This window comes from Oncorhynchus gorbuscha, linkage group LG18 (assembly GCF_021184085.1).
Source record: "Oncorhynchus gorbuscha isolate QuinsamMale2020 ecotype Even-year linkage group LG18, OgorEven_v1.0, whole genome shotgun sequence".
NCBI lineage: Eukaryota > Metazoa > Chordata > Actinopteri > Salmoniformes > Salmonidae > Oncorhynchus > Oncorhynchus gorbuscha.
The window spans coordinates 36,343,370-36,362,217 of record NC_060190.1 but is presented as its reverse complement, the minus strand read 5'-3'; the positions used below and the strand labels follow the sequence as shown (position 1 = coordinate 36,362,217).

General features: G+C 41.3%; 1 protein-coding gene across 1 annotated transcript in view; it reads left to right on the top strand.

Moving 5' to 3' along the window:
• The first annotated feature begins 1,483 nt into the window (after positions 1 to 1,483).
• Positions 1,484 to 18,848, top strand: part of optc (opticin) — a 36,885-nt gene continuing 19,520 nt past the window's right edge. The window contains exons 1-5 of the mRNA XM_046312488.1: positions 1,484 to 1,618; positions 7,518 to 7,700; positions 8,958 to 9,170; positions 9,403 to 9,574; positions 10,209 to 10,367. Of these exons, the coding sequence (XP_046168444.1) occupies positions 8,973 to 9,170; positions 9,403 to 9,574; positions 10,209 to 10,367 (529 nt within the window). The 5' untranslated portion in view covers positions 1,484 to 1,618; positions 7,518 to 7,700; positions 8,958 to 8,972. The remainder of the gene's footprint in view (positions 1,619 to 7,517; positions 7,701 to 8,957; positions 9,171 to 9,402; positions 9,575 to 10,208; positions 10,368 to 18,848) is intronic.

Below are 18,848 nucleotides of genomic sequence, written 5' to 3'. Positions count from 1 at the left end.
CGTCTGCTACCGGGCTATCTCCGTTTCAGAGTAGTCTGGGTTACCAGCCTCCTCTGTTCTCGTCCCAGCTCGCCGAGTCCAGCGTTCCCTCCGCTCAGGCGTTTGTCCAACGTTGTGAGCGCACCTGGAGGAGGGTGAGGTCTGCACTTTGCCGTTACAGGGCGCAGACTGTGAGAGCCGCCAATAAACGTAGGATTAAGAGTCCTAGGTATTGTTGCGGCCAGAGAGTGTGGCTTTCCACTCGTAACCTTCCCCTTACGACAGCTTCTCGTAAGTTGACTCCGCGGTTCATTGGTCCGTTCCGTGTCTCCCAGGTCGTCAATCCTGTCGCTGTGCGACTGCTTGTTCCGCGACATCTTCGTCGCGTCCATCCTGTCTTCCATGTCTCCTGTGTCAAGCCCTTTCTTCGCGCCCCCGTTCGTCTTCCCCCCCCGTCCTTGTCGAGGGCGCACCTATTTACAAGGTACGTAGGATCATGGACATGCGTTCTCGGGGACGTGGTCACCAGTACTTAGTGGATTGGGAGGGTTACGGTCCTGAGGAGAGGAGTTGGGTTCCATCTCGGGACGTGCTGGACCGTTCGCTGATTGATGATTTCCTCCGTTGCCGCCAGGATTCCTCCTCGAGTGCGCCAGGAGGCGCTCGGTGAGTGGGGGGGTACTGTCATGTTTTGTCATATATTGTCTTGTCCTTGTGCTTTCCCTTCTGTTCGTTTCCCCCTGCTGGTCTTATTAGGTTCGTTCCCTTTTTCTATCCCTCTCTCTCCCCTCCCTCTCTCTCTTCTCTCTATCGTTCCGTTCCTGCTCCCAGCTGTTCCTCATTCTCCTAACTCACTCATTTACTCTTTTCACACCTGTCCCCTATTTTGCCCTCTGATTAGAGCCCTATTTCTTCCCTTGTTTTCCGCTTCTGTCCTTGTCGGATCCTTGTATGATGTTCGCTGTGCTGTGTCCTTGTCTCGCCCTGTCGTGTTTTGTCTCCTTCAGATGCTGCGTGTGAGCAGGTGTCTTAGTCTGCTACGGTCGGTGCCTTCCCGAAGCAACCTGCAGTCAATGGTCGAGTCTCCAGTCTGTCCTCGTTACTACGAGTGGATTTAAGTTTTTTCCTGTTTTGTTTTCTTCTTGATTTTTCCAGGATTATTACCTTTGTCATATACTGGAATAAAGACTCTGTTTTCGTTAAGTCGCTTTTGGGTCCTCATTTACCAGCATAACAGTATGGGAGTAAAAAGTACATATTTTCTTTAAGAATGGAGTGTAGTAAAAGTAAAAGTACAGATACCCCAAAAAACTATTTAAGTAGTACTTTACACCACTAGTAATCGTAATGTATTAGATACCCTCTTGAAATAGTTGATCAGTCACATTTACTGAATCAGTATAGCCCTTGACACAGTCTCTCTCAATCTCCCTCTAATCATAATGCCATATTGGCCCATTTATATTCTACTTTGTTCCCAGCTTTCTTTGCTGCCAGGGGGCTGAGTTCATTCTTTGGCTAATCCAGCCAAACACACACACGTACGCACTCACTACACACAATTTCTCTATTAGAACTCGAGTCTGACAGAACTATCATGAGGAATAACTGGAATATTTTCAAGTAATCAATGTGACAGGTGAGTACTGGATTCGTAAGTAATTCCAATTTTATGGTAATCCTAATGGGATTTTGTGGGAATGCAGAGGTCGTGTATTGCGAGTTACGGCAGCCAAAACATGGAAATCAAAGAGTAATTGAAAAGTGTTGTGAAGCAGAAACTGAGACAGAAAGCTAAATGAAGTGAGTTGAAAACAACATGAAGTTGATAGAATATAACATATCACACATCATAGTGTCTGGCATACTTTAGTTGAATGGATTTGGAACTTAATCCTTGGGTGGTGTTCGGGTCTGTGGCACCCATTTTCAATGTTTCCTAAAAGAAAAATGATACAATGAATTATTTTTTCAACTTGAGACTCATTGACCTTGGCTCATTTTCTGAAAAGAAACATTTGCATTGTGCACCCCCCTACACATTTATACTACATATGTGATGTTCAGGTCCACTATTACCAGAGGGTAATCAAATTGTGGAAAAGTGTGTGTGTGTGTGTGTGTGTGTGTGTGTGTGTGTGTGTGTGTGTGTGTGTGTGTGTGTGTGTGTGTGTGTGTGTGTGTGTGTGTGTGTGTGTGTGTGTGTGTGTGTGTGTGTGTGTGTGTGTGTGTGTGTGTGTGTGTGTGTGTGTGTGTGTGTGTGTGTGTGTGTGTGTGTGTGTGAAGACAAGTAAAAATGAAACAAAAAGGTTTGCAGTGTGCCTTCACTCTGTCTTCCTCCTCCCCGGGCCTGCTGTTTCAACATAGCACGAAGAACCTGTCTGTCTCACTGCCTGTCTCCTGCTTTTCTCGCACTCTTTACCCTTTGTAGTGTTGAAACTATACACAATGTCTTGTGGGAACCTACACAGTGTTATTACAATATATTATTTTCAACCATTGTAAAAACAAATCTGTATTTTCCCACACTGTACCCCAGCCAGGTGCCAATTGGGGGAGGGACACAACAAATAAATAGCGTTGCATGTGTGGCTCCTTACCACAATCAATTAGTATGGCAAAGAAATTATCTCTGCTCATAGGGCCTTTTTTGCAGAGAGAAAAGTTAGTGTGGAAGGAGCGTCTTCCACTTTGGAAGATATGAGGATAATGTCACTGTCAATTTGGAGTCCGACAGTGAGTTGGTTGAAGAGGGTGAGGTTGACCCTCAGCCAGCCCCAGGACCAGCCCATCAGCAACCAGCTCATCAGCAGCCTGCAGGAGAAATTTAGATGTAAAAAAATTGTGAAATTGAATAGTCTTCTTGCCCAAGGAATGAACCACCCCACATGGCTGCCAATGTGATAAAGATGCAACCAGGGCCAACAAGGGTGGCGGTTACTCATGTGCAGGACATAAAGTCTTCTTTTGAACTATTTCAACCCAGAAACCATCCAGAAAATCAATCTGGACTGCAATCATTTGGAGCGAAGGCGTGTTTTTGGAGACAGATGGAAAGGGATGGACCAAACTCATTTACATGCATACTTTGGGGTTCTTATCCTTGCTGGTGTTTTCAGATCCAATGGGGAATCCACAGAATCCCTGTGGGATGCAGAAACTGACATAGAACTTTTCTGTGCATCAATGTCTCTGGAAAACTTCCACATTATTTCCAGGATTATCCGCCTCGATAACCGAGACACCAGACCAGCTCGGCGGCAGAGAGACAAGCTAGCTGCAATCAGGTCAGTGTGGGACAAGTAGGTGGATCAGCTTCCCCTGTTTTACAACTCTGGGCCCAATGTTACTGTTGATGAGCAGCTTATGCCATTTAGGGGCCGTTGCCCCCTCAGGCAGTACATACCGTCTAAACCCGCAAAATATGGAATCAAGATCTGGGCTGCCTGTGATGCTGCTTCATCATATGCGTCGAACTTGCAAATGTATACGAGGAAGCAAGATGGAGGAGCCCCTGAGATGAACCAAGTGATGCAGGTTGTCCTAGACTTGAAGCAGGGACTCCGTAGCCACGACATAACAAGCAATAACTTTTGTACTTCGCACAAGCTGGGACAGGAGCTCCTCAAGAGGAAGCTAATGATGGTAGGAACAGTACGATATAACAAGCCAGAGCTCCCAACTCAACTGTTGATTACACGGAACAGGTCTATAGATTCCACTAAGTTCCGTGTTCATGGCCGACACGTCCACTAGTGTACTATGTGCCAAGAAAAGGCATAAATGTGGTACTCATGAGTAAGCTGCATATGGATGGGAGAATCTGTGGCCAGGAACATCAAAAACCAGAAATTATAATGGACCTCAAAAAGGAGGATTGGACAATTTAGGCTAGTGACTGGCTACAGCTGCAAAAGAAGGACCCTACACTGGACACTTGGGATATTCTTCAGCATCCTGGACATCTCGGCGTACAAAACGTTTATCATCTGGATGGCGTTGAACCCAGATTGGAAAAGAGGGAAAGCTCCAGAGGTGACGGCTCTTTCTTGAGGAGCTGGGCAAGACCTCAAATATAACATATCCCAATGACCCCAGCTTCTGCAGCCATCGTGAGGAGGATTCAGGAAGAGGATGCTGGTGCCCCATCTGCCGACCCACAGAACCAGCAACTCCAATACCAGAAGTAAGTGTGAGTGATGTTGTTGCATGTGTGTGTGTCTGACTCTCCTACCTGCTGTGACTATATGAGTGAGTGAGTGAGTGAGTGAGTGAGTGAGTGAGTGAGTGAGTGAGTGAGTGAGTGAGTGAGTGAGTGAGTGAGTGAGTGAGTGAGTGAGTGAGTGAGTGAGTGAGTTGTTTGTAAAATTCATAAGCTAAGTGTTTTCATCCGGTATCAAAAAGAAGAAGCACTGCAATGTGTGTGGACGCAAGAAGGACAAGAAGACTTGCAAGTACATTTGCAACACACACCCAGTAAAACTCTGTGGTTTATAAACTGACCTTAATTTGTTTTCAACGGTTCTCATTTATTATTTCCATAAAATACTGTATGTAAAATTTGTTCAGTTCAAAGCAAAACATCAATAGCGATGGAAACCTTGCTTCATTTATGTTTGTTCAAGACAAACATGATTTATTCCACCCATGTCTTCATTATAATTTAATTTATTGTGCTTCTAGCAGAGGTAAATGGAAAATATTAACAGTTAATGGTGTCTATATTGCTTGTAATTGATGTAAGTCAACATCTATGTATTAAGAATGAAGTATCTTTACATAAATTATTATGGCTGTATTGTTTTGAAAACCCAATAATGTTGTAGGTTCATCAGACCCGCAAACATTGGGTGAATAACAAAAACTTGAACACCACACAAGGGTTATGTCAAACCCTTTGACTAGTGACCACAGGAGAGTCTGCGGATAAGAGAACAGGTTTAGAGTTTAGCTTGAGAGTTCAGCTTTCACAACTCCATTAGGTAAAATACATAAAGCACATGTTTTTCCTAAGAGCTCAAAGTGTGTTATATTGAGAGAGGGGGAAATCACCTCATGCACTGCCATCCACTAAACTTCCAATGACATCCATTTGTTTTCTGAAAGAGAATGAGAGAAGGATTCTGTTTGGCTAGAGTTCCTTGTGCTGGTGACCTGGGTCATGTTCACGGGGGGAGATTTGTTGAAACAGATTTAGGTCATTCAGTGCAACCTTAACCCTCACTCTTACCCTAGTCATTGAGGGGGTTGCCTACGGTCACAAATAAAACATTTGGAAGGATGGGACATTTAGAAAAACCTAATGTTGAATAGTACATTTGACACCTCTTCTAACACATTGCAACACATTTGGGGTAGATAGGACGCTTAGAATAAGTGGGCAAAAATACAAATAAATATTCATATTCATCCAAATATTCATCCAAAAATTGCATCCAGGATGTCCAAGAATGTTATCATCCACAGGACAATATCTATACAGTGTCTTCAGAAAGTACTCATACCCTTTGACTTACTCCATATCTTGTTGTGTTACAGCCTAAATAAAAAAGTGTATGAAATAGATTATTTTTCTCACCCATCTACACACAATATCCCTTAATGACTATGTGAAAACATATTTTTTGAAATGTTAGCAAATGTATTGAAAATGAAATACATATATATCTAATTTACATAAGTATTTACACCCCTGAGTCAATACTTTAGAATTACATTTTTCAGCAATTACAGTTGTGAGGCTTTCTCTATGAGCTTTGCACAACTGGATTGTACACATTGTTATTTTTTAAATTCTTCAAACTCAAGTTGGTAGACAACCATTATTAGTCTTGCCATCAATTTTCAATTCGATTTGACTCAAAACTGTAACTAGGCTACTCAGGAGCATTCGATGTCGTATTCGTAAGCAACTTCAGTGCATATTTGCCATTTTATTTTATGTCCTTGCTGAAAGGTGAATTTGTTTGCCAGTGTCTGTTGGAAAGCAGACTGAACCAAGTTTTCCTCTAGGAGTTTGCCTGTGCTTAGCTCTATTCCATTTGAAAAACTCCCTAGTCCTTGCTGATGACACGTATACCCATAACATGATGCAGCCACAATCATGCTTGGAAATATGAAGACTGGTACTCACTGATGTGTTGTGTTGGATTTTCCCCAAACCTAACGCTTTGTATTCTGCACATAAAGATAATTTCCTTGCCAATTTGTTTGCAGTTTTACTTTATTGCCTAATTGCAAACAAGATTCATGTTTTGGAATATTTTTATTCTGTAACTGCTTCCTTCTTTTCACTCTGTCATTTATATTAGTATTGTGGAATAACTACAATGTTGTTGTTCCATCCTCAGTTTTCTCCTATCACAGCCATTAAACTCTGTAACAGTTTTAAAGTCACCATTGGCCTCGTGGTGAAATCACTGAGCGGTTTCCTTCTTCTCCGGCAACTGAGTTAGGAAGGACGCCTGTGTCTTTGTAGTGACTTGGTGTATTGATACATCATCCAAAGTGTAATTAATAACTTTACCATGCTCAAAGAGATATTCAATGTCTGCTTTTTACGTTTTTACCCATTTAGGTGCCCTTTGCGAGGCCTTGGAAAACCTCCCTGGTCTTGAATCTGTGAAATTGAAATTCACTGTTCGACTGAGGGACCTTACAGATAATTGTATGTGTGGGGTACAAAGAGGTAGTGGTTCAAAAATCATGTTTAACACTATTGTTGCACACAGAGTTTGTCCATGCAACTTATTATGTGACTTGTTAAGGTCATTTGTACTCCTGAAATTATTTAGGCTTGTCATAACAAAGGGGTTCGATACTTATTGACTCAAGACATTTCAGCTTTTCATTTTAATTCATTTGTAAAATTTCATAAAAACATAATTACACTTTGACATTATGGGTTATTGTGTGTAAGGCAGTTGCACAAAATATGAATTGAATCAATTTTTAATTCAGGCTGTAACACAACCAAATGTTGAAAAAGTCAAGGGTTGTGAATACTTTCTGAATGTACTGTAACTGGTGAAAAGGCTTGGATGTGGAGTTCCAGGTTAGAACCCGGCCGATTCCAGCCAAGGTAGAGTATCTCCTATTGCAAAGTTAGTCCAAGAATCCTAGCAAAACTCTAACCCTAACCTTAACTCCCGTATGGTGCCTTTGTTGACGTGAATTGGACGAAGCTGTATAGAACCATTTCGGGAAGGTGAATGTTTCTGATTGTTCTGGAATTGTTCATATAAACCATATAATCCTTGTGTTATTCAAACATTACATTGGTCTTTCGGCTAGAGTAATCAGGCCTTCAAAAAGACTAGAGGGGGGGTCTGGGAGAAGTAGGAATGTGAGCATGTGTGAGAGTGTGTATGTGTGTGTGTGTGTGTGTGTGTGTGTGTGTGGTGGTGGGGGGGGATTAGTAACAGCTGAGTACATGTTGACCTAAATGACCTTGCCTTCCCTCAAATGCACCCTTTTCTCCCCCCTCCCATGTACCTCTCCTAATAATGACCCATTATTTTGGCCACGTCCCTCACCAGCCAACTGAACAACAGGGGTCCATTCCTCCACTGGCTAACCCTGCTAGACCATCACTCTAAAGGAGAAGACAATATAGGAGAGACGAGGAGAGGGTATTATTTAACCCTGCTGGACCAGCACTCTAAAGGAGAAAACAGGAGAAGAGAGAGGATAAAAAGGAGATTAGTTAACTCCTGACACTGGTAAGTTATATTTCATGACTACTACACAGTGTTTTTGGTTTTCTCTCTAAGCATACTCTTGTGCTGCTAAACCCCACTGTCACTAGAGAATGACTCAAGGGCCAATGGGGTTTGGTTTTAGTAAGGGACTAATACAATAAACTGGTCATGTCAATCGGTACACATCATCATAAAGTGGTGTAATTCCACTTTTGTTCGTGTCATGTCCCAGAGTGTGATTTGGATATTTGTCTGATTGGCAACAACATTACTGTGATTTTGCTGACTCATTACGTACAATATAATTTCTATTTATGCACATGTTTAAGTCATTCAATTGACATTCCTTGAAACTCATCCCTGCTGTTTCTGTAGCTGTAGCTTGACTAGTACAATATCAGCACTCAGTTTGTTGATAATATCAGTCATCTCAATATTCCATTCAATAGACCTTATTGGTCATCAAATAATATAACTTCTGGTGCATAATCCTGTTTTGTGTATGACTTGTGTTAAGTCCTGTTGGCACCAGACAAACCCAAGGCCAGACTCACACACTCATGTCTGCTTTTAGAGCAAACATTCCATCTGCATTCTTACCAACAACTCAACAATACTCCCTCTGTTCCAAAGCAACAGGGATCCTAGATGTGACCTCTTGGCATCCTTAGGTCTGATCTGAGGTCAGATCTGAGGTGCAGAAACAAACACCAAAACATACAGGGTCACATTTCGAGAACAGGGAAATGTGGAGATCTAACCTAAAAAGACTGTACAATGTTTGAAATATCCAGTTGCATTTGATTTGCCCTTGGAGGTGGTTGTGTCTGAGACAGTGGACATCTGGAGTTGTGTGTGTGTGTGTATCTGTGTCTGTGTGCGTGTGTGTGTGAACCAAGACATCTCCAGCTATACTTAGGCTAGACAGGCCGGAGGCAGTAGGGAGAGGTGGACCCAAGAGGTCATGCAAACATTGGACTAATGCCCTTGTTAAAAACAAAATAGAAGAGCCTGTAAAATATAGATCAATTACCATGCAGATGGGGTTTACTAACCAAAAAATCTACCAGGTTACTATCGCTGATTGCGATCAAACAGAATTAATTTACAACATTTGCTTTATCACAACTGTTTATCCTAAGGGGTAATATGGTTGTGATATGAATTGAAACCAAGTGCTGTATTTTTAAGATGATTTGGTACATTTTTAGTTGCTAGCATTAGCACTAACCAAAGCCTACTGAATTTAACGCTTTGACTGACAATCTCTAATCCCAGGTGTGTAGCCTGAGAATGGCCCTGCTGTGTGTGGTTGTGGCTTTTGCCCTGACTCTGCTAGGCCCCTGCCCCAGTGTGTGTGCCCCTCAGGGGGGGGCAGAGCCAGACGAACAGCCCTATGACCTGGATGACTTCGATATGAATGGAGAGACAGACTGGGAAAACTTGGACCTCAATGGAGAAAACTATGACTATGAAGACCTAGACCAAGAGGTGAGAAGGAGAGGAGGAGAAAGGAGAGACTAGCAGAGGGTGAGAAAGAAGGAACAAGAGAGGAGATGTAAGATAAAGAGAGAAGAAAAGTAAGAGTGGACAATATGGGCGATAGGAATAGGTGTGAGAGGGAAGGGAGGAATTGATGGGAGTGAAAGAAGGGAAACTAGAGAGAGTGGTTGAGAGAGGTGAATTGGTCAATCTACTAATGTACTCTTCTCTGTGAGAGCAGATCGAGGTGGGGACGGTGGCCCCCCCTGCTCCTGAGACCCCTCCCCCAGCCAACATGCCCCCTCCTGAGTATGAGGAGGAGATGACCCTGTTCCCCAGGCCGACCCCTCCCCTTGCTCCAGTAACTCTGGACTTCAAAGGACCAGGCCTGTTTGGACCCGACACTGGCCTGGGTGAGCCACGTGTGTGTGTGTGTGTGTGTGTGTGTGTGTGTGTGTGTGTGTGTGTGTGTGTGTGCGTGCGTGCGTGCGTGCGTGCGTGCGTGCGTGCGTGCGTGTGTGCGCAAAATGTAATCTCTCTCTATGCAGGTATGCCTACGTGTCTGCTGTGCGTATAATAATAATAATAATAATATGTCATTTAGCAGACACGTACATTTTTCTACATGTTTTATTTCACCTTTATTTAACCAGGTAGGCCATCTGAGAACAAGTCAAGTTCTCATTTACATCTGTGACCTGGCCAAGATAAAGCAACACAACAACACAGAGTTACACATAAACAAATGTACAAAAGGAAAGAAAAAAAAATCAATTTACAGTTTGTGCAAATGTAGAAGAGAAGCAATAAATAGGCCCTAGAGGTGAACATAATTTCAATTTAGCATTAATACTGGAGTGATAGATGTGCAGATTATTATGTGCATGTAGAGATACTGGGGTGCAAAAGAGCAAGAGGGTAATAATATGGGTAATAATAGTATTAATAATATTTATAAATAATATTCATCCAAAGTGACTTACAGTCATGCATGCATACCAGTAGGAGTGTGTGTATGTGTGTAATGTTCTCTCTGTCTCTGTGCAGGTATGCCTACATGTTTGCTGTGTGTGTGCATCAGTGGAAGTGTGTATTGTGATGATGCTAACCTGGAGCAGATTCCTCCTCTGCCTAAAGATACCACACACTTCTACGGACGCTTCAACAGTATCAGACACGTCAAGAACACTGACTTCATCAACCTCAGTAAGATATATGCAGGCACGCGCACACACAGGCACAGAGGCATATACACACACACACACACACACACACACACACACACACACACACACACACACACACACACACACACACACACACACACACACACACACACACACACACACACACACACACACACACACACACACACACACACACACACACACACACACACACACACACACACACACACACACACACACACACACACACATATCACCCTGCAAGTAGTTAGGGTGATTACACGGGCTGCTGCGGCTATTTGATCATAATGTAGACCTACCAGAGTGGCAAACAATGGATAAAAATGCATCTCATAACATTTGAACATAGAAATAGCAGTTCTATCATTCAGCCTACAGCAGCAGAAAAGGTGTGGTGTTCAATGTAGGCCTAAAATCCCTGATACTTTTGAAAATAAACGTATACAGCTTGGCAATAACCTGTTTATCCACTTGTCCTTCAGACGAGGCAGTGGCTGAAAATGTTGTGTTGTTTGATACAAGAAACCACTTTACAAAGTAAAACTCATTATTATTCCCATACCATTATTACAGAGAATCAGACAAATTATGCTACCCTCTGCCTATTGGCTGCTTAGCTTATTAAAGACAGTCTCAAAATACAACACTGCCCCTTTAAGATATAAAAAAGCTCTTTACCTGACTTGCTTTTCAAAGATCTTGTGCTCTCATAGGAAGCAACCACTCACCCATTGTTGACTCCAAATTAGCTATAACTGGGCTACTAACTCACTAACTAGCAAAGAATATTAACAAATGTGCACATGTAGCTCTCGCTTTGATCTCAAAACAAGCGCAACCGTTCATGCTTTTAACACAGTCCAGGTCAAAATGAATGGCACAGATCCAGATATGGCAATAGTTATTTGCATATAGTCGTACTGCAGCTCTGATTGGTTATGGTACACCGGTCTGTGTAGAGTCGGTTCATGAGTCCTGCATGTCAATGCAATAGAATCTCTTGCACAGTTTGTTTTGCAAAATAAGTCTTGCATAGTTTGTTTTCAGTTTGTTACATTGAAAGTGGATAATATTGTGATGATTTGAGCACAATTCCCACAGTAGAGCGAAACGTTGATAGTGTTAACTAAAGGGGGAAAGTTCAATCTTTTGCTTCTCTGCACTTTTTCTTCAGTATCCAATGACTTGAGAAAAATATTAATTTACTACTATAGCCCATACAAATGCATACATTTTTAGACAGTCTAAAAATACATCTTAAGGAATAAGGATTTGAAGTGTATGGCCTATATCCAGGAGATCTAAAAACACTCAGGAAATATTGGTATTTTTTTAACACAAATCTACAGTAACTTCAGAAAGTATTCATACCCTTTTACTTATTCCGTATTTGTTGTGTTACAGCCTAAATTCAAGATGAATTAAATAAATGCCCATCTACAAACAATATCCCATCATGGCAAAGTGAAAATATGTTTGTAGAAATGTATTGAAAATTAAATACAGAAATAATTGTATATAAGTATTCACACACCTGAGTCAATACATGTTAGAATCAGCAATTACAGCTGTGAATTTTCCTAGGTAAGTCGCTAAGAGCTTTGCACACCTGGATTGTACAATATTTGGCCTTTGTTATTTTGTAAATTCTTCAAGCTTAAATTGTTTGTTGATCATAGCTAGAGAATTAAAGTATAATAAAAATGTAAGAATGTATTAAAGTTTTAGAGCATTTTTTTGTTGTTTTGCATGTTCTAGCACTTGCATGGCCATGAAATACCTTCCATTAAAACAACTGTGTGTGTGTGTGTGTGTGTGTGTGTGTGTGTGTGTGTGTGTGTGTGTGTGTGTGTGTGTGTGTGTGTGTGTGTGTGTGTGTGTGTGTGTGTGTGTGTCCCACCTATCACTATAGACCACCCTTGTATGATTTCCATTATCCATATCTTTTTCAATTGTGCTGTGATGTTTTACATAATTATTTGAGCTTTATAATCGTATAGTATCCACAGATTATCACTATAGACCACCCTTGTATGATTTTATTTTCCATATCTTTTTCAATTTGCTGTGATGTTTTACATTTATTTAAGTGCTTTATGATTTTAGTATCCACAGATTATGAGCTAAAGTTTAAAACTTTTCCATTTGGTATTATGAATGAATATTTTTGACAGGTTTAAACTTTGGCTTTCCAAATTTTTGCTCAAAAACTTTTATTATATAAGGTTTTAAAATAAAGTGAAACATATTTTGTTCATATGATTTAAAAAATGAGTCGTCTGGAGTAGGCAGCGCCGTTAGTAAGTAAGTAAACTGTGATAGGACCAAAGAGTTAATCAATGAGAATTTTTAAGTACTTACCTATGCATGGTTGCAGAATCGTATCAATTTTTTAAATATTTTTTGAGATGTGAATACCAAGTATGTATACTTCACCATCTGCCCATTTTATTGGTAAACCACAAGGTAGTGTAAACACTGTCTTTCAGCAATCCAAAACTTAAAACGGTATAATTAGGTTTTTTCCAGAGAGGCTAGAAAAGTGATCAAAATCTTCAATGAGTCTGTGCAGGGAACCAGATTGTGGACTTAAAAAAGCTTGAGTCATCGGCATACACTGACAGTTTTGTTTTAACTCTGGATTTCTAACCCTTTGATGTTGTTGCTGGACCTAATTTTAATAGCTAGCATTTCAATGACCATTATAAATAGATATGGAGACAATGGACAGCCCTATTTTACTCCTCTTAAAAGCTCAATACTTTGAGAAGTAACTATTATTTACTATTTTACATATGGGGTTGCTATACATAACTTTAAACCATTGCAGAAGAGATTCACCAAAATTAAAGTACCCAGGCATTTATATATCAATTACAGCCATACTTTATCAAATGTCTTTTCAAAATTTGCTCTGAAGACCAGGCCTGGTATCTTTGATGTTTCATAATGTTTAATTCTTTCAAGTAATTGTCGTATATTATCTCAAATATTTTGAGAAATTCAAATTCACACACTAATCAAGATAACAACCCTGGTCATCCCTATTGCCTCTGATCCGGTGTACTACTAAACACAAATGCATCATTTTTCAATTAATGTCTAAGTGCTGGAGTGTGCCCATGGGTATCCGTAAATAAATTTATTTTTTGTTGTTGTTGTTGTCTGGTTTGCTTAAATATGGAATTTGAAATGATTTATACTTTTACTTTTGATATTTAAGTGTATTTTAGCAATTGCATTTAGTTTTGAAACTTAAGTATATTTAAAACCAAAAACTTTTAGACTTTTACTCAAATAGTATTTTACTGGATGACTTTCACTTTTACTTGAGTCCTTTTCTATTAATATATCTTTACTTTTACTTAAGTATGACAATTGGGTATGTTTTCCAACACAGAGGAACCATAAGTCAGATTCATTCCAGATGTTGTCTTTAAACTCATTGCATCATTCTAGACAAGGTGACAGGTAGCCTAGCAGTTAACCTTTTTGGGATAGGGGGCAGCATTTTTACTTTTGGATGAATAGCATGCCCAGAGTGAACTGCATCCTACTCTGTCCCAGATGCTAATATATGCACATTATTATTAGTATTGGATAGAAAACACTCTGAAGTTTCTAAAACTGTTTGAATGATGTCTGTGAGTATAACAGAACTCATTTGGCAGGCGAAAACCTGAGAAAAATCCAACCAGGAAGTGGGACATCTGAGGTTTGTAGTTTTTCAAAGCTTGGCCTACCGAATACACAGTGTCTATGGAGTCAAGTTGCACTTCCTACGGCTCCCACTAGATGTCAACCATCTTTAGAAACTTGAATGAGGATTCTACTATAAAGGAGGGGCTCATGAGACCTCTGAGTCAGTGGTCTGGCAGAGTGACCTTGATCTCATGACGTGCATTCCCGACATAGTTACCTCTTGTTCCAGTGCTTTTCTGAAGACAAGAATTCTCCGGTTGGAACATTATTGATGTTTTATGTTAAAAACATCCTAACGATTGATTCCATACATCGTTTGACATGTTTCTAAAGGACTGTAACGGAACTTTTCGGGCTGAACACGCTGACAACAAGTCGCTATTTGGACATAAATGATGGACTTTATGGCACTTTATGGAACAAATCAGTAATTTATTGTCAAACTGGGATTCATGGGAGTGCCTTCTGATGAAGATCATCAAAGGTAAGTGAATATTTATGGTGTTATTTCTAACTTCTGTTGACTCCAAAATGGCGGATATTTCTCTGGCTGTTTTGGGCTCTGAGCGCTGTTCTCAGATTATGCTTTTTCCGTAAAGTTTTATTGAAATCTGACACAGCGGTTGCATTAAGAGTGTTGGCCCAGTAACGAAAGGTTGCTGGTTTGAATCCCTGAGCCAGCAAGGTATACAATCCATTCTGCCCTTGAGCAGGGCAGTTAACCCCTAACAACAACTGCTATGTGGATTAATGGTAGCCATTTTGGCATAAATGAGGAAGACACATTTTGGCTGGATGCAGTTGTGCAAATGACTAGGTATTTATGGTTTGGATTTGAAAAAATCCTGCATTCAAATATGGTCACACTGTACCTATAGATGCACATATGCTAATTCTAAAAATACTTTTAAAAATCTTCTCATGAACCGTAAGTCCAATTGTCTTAGTCAGAATGGCACCGGAGAGAATGGCTGTCGTTTTACAGTCTCCTAATCAATTGTGTTATTGTGTGTGTTTTGTCACGTTATTTGTAATTAATTTTGGATATAATGTTTCTGCCACCGTCTCTTATGACCGAAAAGAGCTTCTAGAAATCAGGACAGAGATTACTCACCTCGTATTGAAAGACAATTATTTTCTTTAACGAGTCGAAGGAGGGAGATTTACTCCAGACACCCGATAAGGCCCTCATACCCGAGACTATGCAACATGGTCGAGTGCTGTTGGACACGCTCCTCTACTAACAAAGGAGGGCTTTGTGCACCTGCTGACTCCATTTTAAGGTGCGTGTTTCTGTAAGGCGTCTAGGTGTAGCAGGTAAGGCGGAGTCAGGCGCAGGACACAGAGATGATTAATTCACGTAACTTTACTCAAAACAACAAATATTCCAAGAAGGAAAATAATAATAAATATGTACCCCAAACAGAAGCCATGGATTACAGGCAGCATTTGCACTGAGCTAAAGGCTTGAGCTGCCACTGTCAAGGAAGGGGACTCTAACCCGGAAGCTTGTAAGAAATCCTGCTATGCCCTCCGACGAACCATCAAACAGGCAATGCATCAATACAGGACTAAGATCGAATCGTACTACACCTGCTCCGATGCTTGTCGGATGTGACAGGGCTTACAAACTATTACAAATAACAAAGGGAAACACAACCGCGAGCTGCCCAGTAACACGAGCCTACCAGACAAGCTAAATTACTTCTATGCTCGCTTCGAGGCAAGTAACACTGAAACATGCATGAAAGCATCAGCTGTTCTGGGAAGACTATGTGATCACGTCTCCGTAGCCGATGTGAGTAAGACCTTTAAACACATCAACATTCACAAGGCCGCAGGGCCAGACGGATTTCCAGGAAGTATACTCTGAGAGTGTGCTGACCAACAGGCAAGTGACAGACAAGGCAAGTGACATCACCTTGTCTGTCCGTAATTCCAACATGTTTCAAGCAAACCACCATTGTCCCTGTACCTAAGAACACTAAGGTAACCCGCCGAAAAGTCTACCGACCCGTAGCACTCACATCTGTAGCCATGAAGTACTTTGAAAGGCTGGTTATGGCCCAAATCAACACCATTATCCCAGAAACCCTAGACCCACTCCAATTTGCATTCAGCCCCATTAGATCCACATATGATGCAATCTCTATTGCACTCCACACTGACCTCGCAAATGGACAAAAGGAACACCTATGTGAGAATTATAGTAATTGTCTACAGCTCAGTGTTCAGCACCATAATGCCCTTGTAGCTCATCACTAAGCTATGGACCCGGGGACAAAACATCTCCCTCTGCAACTGGATCTTGAACTTCCCGACGGGCCTATAGGGAGGAGATCAGAGACCTGGTTGTGTGATGCCAGTACAACAACTTCTCCCTCAACATGATCAAGACAAAGGAGATGATTGTGGACTTACAGGAAAAGGAGGACCGAGCACGCCCCCATTCTCATCGACAGGACTGTAGTGGAGCAGGTTGAGATCTTCAAGTCCTTTGGTGTCCACATCAACACCAAACTATCATAGGCCAAACACACTAAGACAGTCGTGAAGAGGGCACCACAAAACCTATTTCCCCTCAGGAGACTGAAATATTAGTCAAATTGACCCCAGAATTGGAATATAAACTCAATACATTAAGTATCGACCTTAAGAATGATTACCTGCTGCATTCAAAGATAACCAACCTAAAGCACTAGACTAAACTTCACTTACGTCATCCTTGTGGTATAGACGGGTACACATAGTAATGCTTTCACTGATTGTACATATTTGAAGATAGTTCATACACGATAAAGTGCTCATTTTGTTATCCTACACTTCCTTTGTCCTTTCTGTCATCCTGTGAACCCCAGGTCCTACTGCTCACAGCAATATTTTGTTGAACTTTTTCCCCAAATAACTGCCAGGTGTGTGTTTGAAGAGAGTAGTGGGTTGTCTGTGTTTACATGTCTATACCACTGGCTTTTATGATCTGATTGTCTGTATTTTAGCCAATGAGGCACAATGTGTCCAGCTAAACGAATGCATTGCCAGGGATAATTGCTACTTCGGCCTGTGGGGAGGTGGAGACACAGCAGCAGTTGTAGTATGGACGGTAGGGGAAGTCAGGATTTTGCAATTGAGTCTTATTTGTCTATATAAGGGCCATGTACGTTTGGTGCTGACCAGTTGACCAATGGCATTATGCTGGAGATAAGCAACCGCGCTCAGGTGACTGTCCCACAGTCAGAGTCATGCAATAACTTGATTTTAGATGTGCTGCAGCGGAGTGGATTGATGTCTACATTGAATGAAAGCAAACAGGAAACATTTAGCTGGACTGAAACAGGGGGGTTTTGATGAGAGAGTGTTTCATCTTCCTAAAAAGATGCTAGAGTCAGGATATACTTTTTTGTAGGAGATTGTGATGAAGATGACAGTGTCGCTGTTTTGGAATGTGCTCGGGAGACAGACTCTGCTGTAGAGGAGTTAGATAGGGAACTTGGTGGTAGGAGGAACCTGAGAAAGGAGTGTGAGCGTCTCAGGGAGGAGAGAGGCTGTACAAGGAAAGGATAGATGAGGCTGAAGCTGTTACACAGATGCTGTTAGAGAGGTTTGTATGGATTTTATCACTACCATGTGTGTTGTTTCAGTAAAAGCATCACAGGTTGTCACGGTTGTTTTGGAAAAACTTGGTGGGTCACAGGTTGACAGGTGACCAGGTCCAATATTCTGCATTCACATGGTTTTGGAGGCATGACAGGTTTCAATGTGACATCTGGAGGATGCTTTGAATAAGCTCATCCTTTGCACTGATGCTACTAGTAAGTTTGGACACAAGTATGGCACTACAGCCATACTTCTAAAGGATGGCACTAAGTTTGATTTAGATTTGAAAGAGCAGGAATCCGTCTCTACCAAGTGCACCTTTGACACAGTGCGTGCTATGGTTTACGATGGGGTCAGTAGTGGTGGTGCTCTTTGTATGATTAACCCATTACAGTCTGGGGGGGTTCTACTAAGCAATATGGAATTGTTTTAGGTAGGTCATAGCAAGGATAATTTTGCTACTGAATTTAGATCTTTGTTTTTATATACATTGCATTCTGAAAGTATTCTGACCCCTTTCCTTTTTCCAAATTGTGTTACATTACAGCCTAATACCAAAACAAATTAAATCAATTGTTTATCTCATGAATCTACACACAATACCCCATAATGACAAAGAGCAAACAGATGTATTACAAATAAAATTAGAAATAATGTATCTACATAAGTAGTCAGGCCCCTTGACATGAGACACAACATAAATTGAGCTCAGGTGCATCCTGTCTCCATTGATCATCCATGAAATGTTTCTACAACTTCTGCTTAATTAATTGGACATGATTTGGAAAGGCACACAGCTGTCTATATAAAATCCCACAGTTGACAGTGCATGTCAGAGCAAAACCAAGCCATGAGGTGGAAGGAAATGTTATTAGAGATCCAAGACAGGATTCTGTAGAGGCACAAATCTGGGGAAGGGTACAACAACATTTCTTCAGCATTGAAGGTCCCCAAGAACACAGTGGCATCCATCATTCTTAAATGGAAGATGTTTGGAATCACCAAGACTCTACCCAAAGCTACCCACTAGGCCAAACTGAGAAATCGGGGAGAAGGGCCTTAGAAGGGCCTTGGTCAGGGAGGTGACCAAGAACCCGATGGTCACTCTGGCAGAGCTTCAGAGTCCCTCTGTGGAGATGGGAGAACCTTCCAGAAGGACAACCTCCTCTGCAGCACACCACCA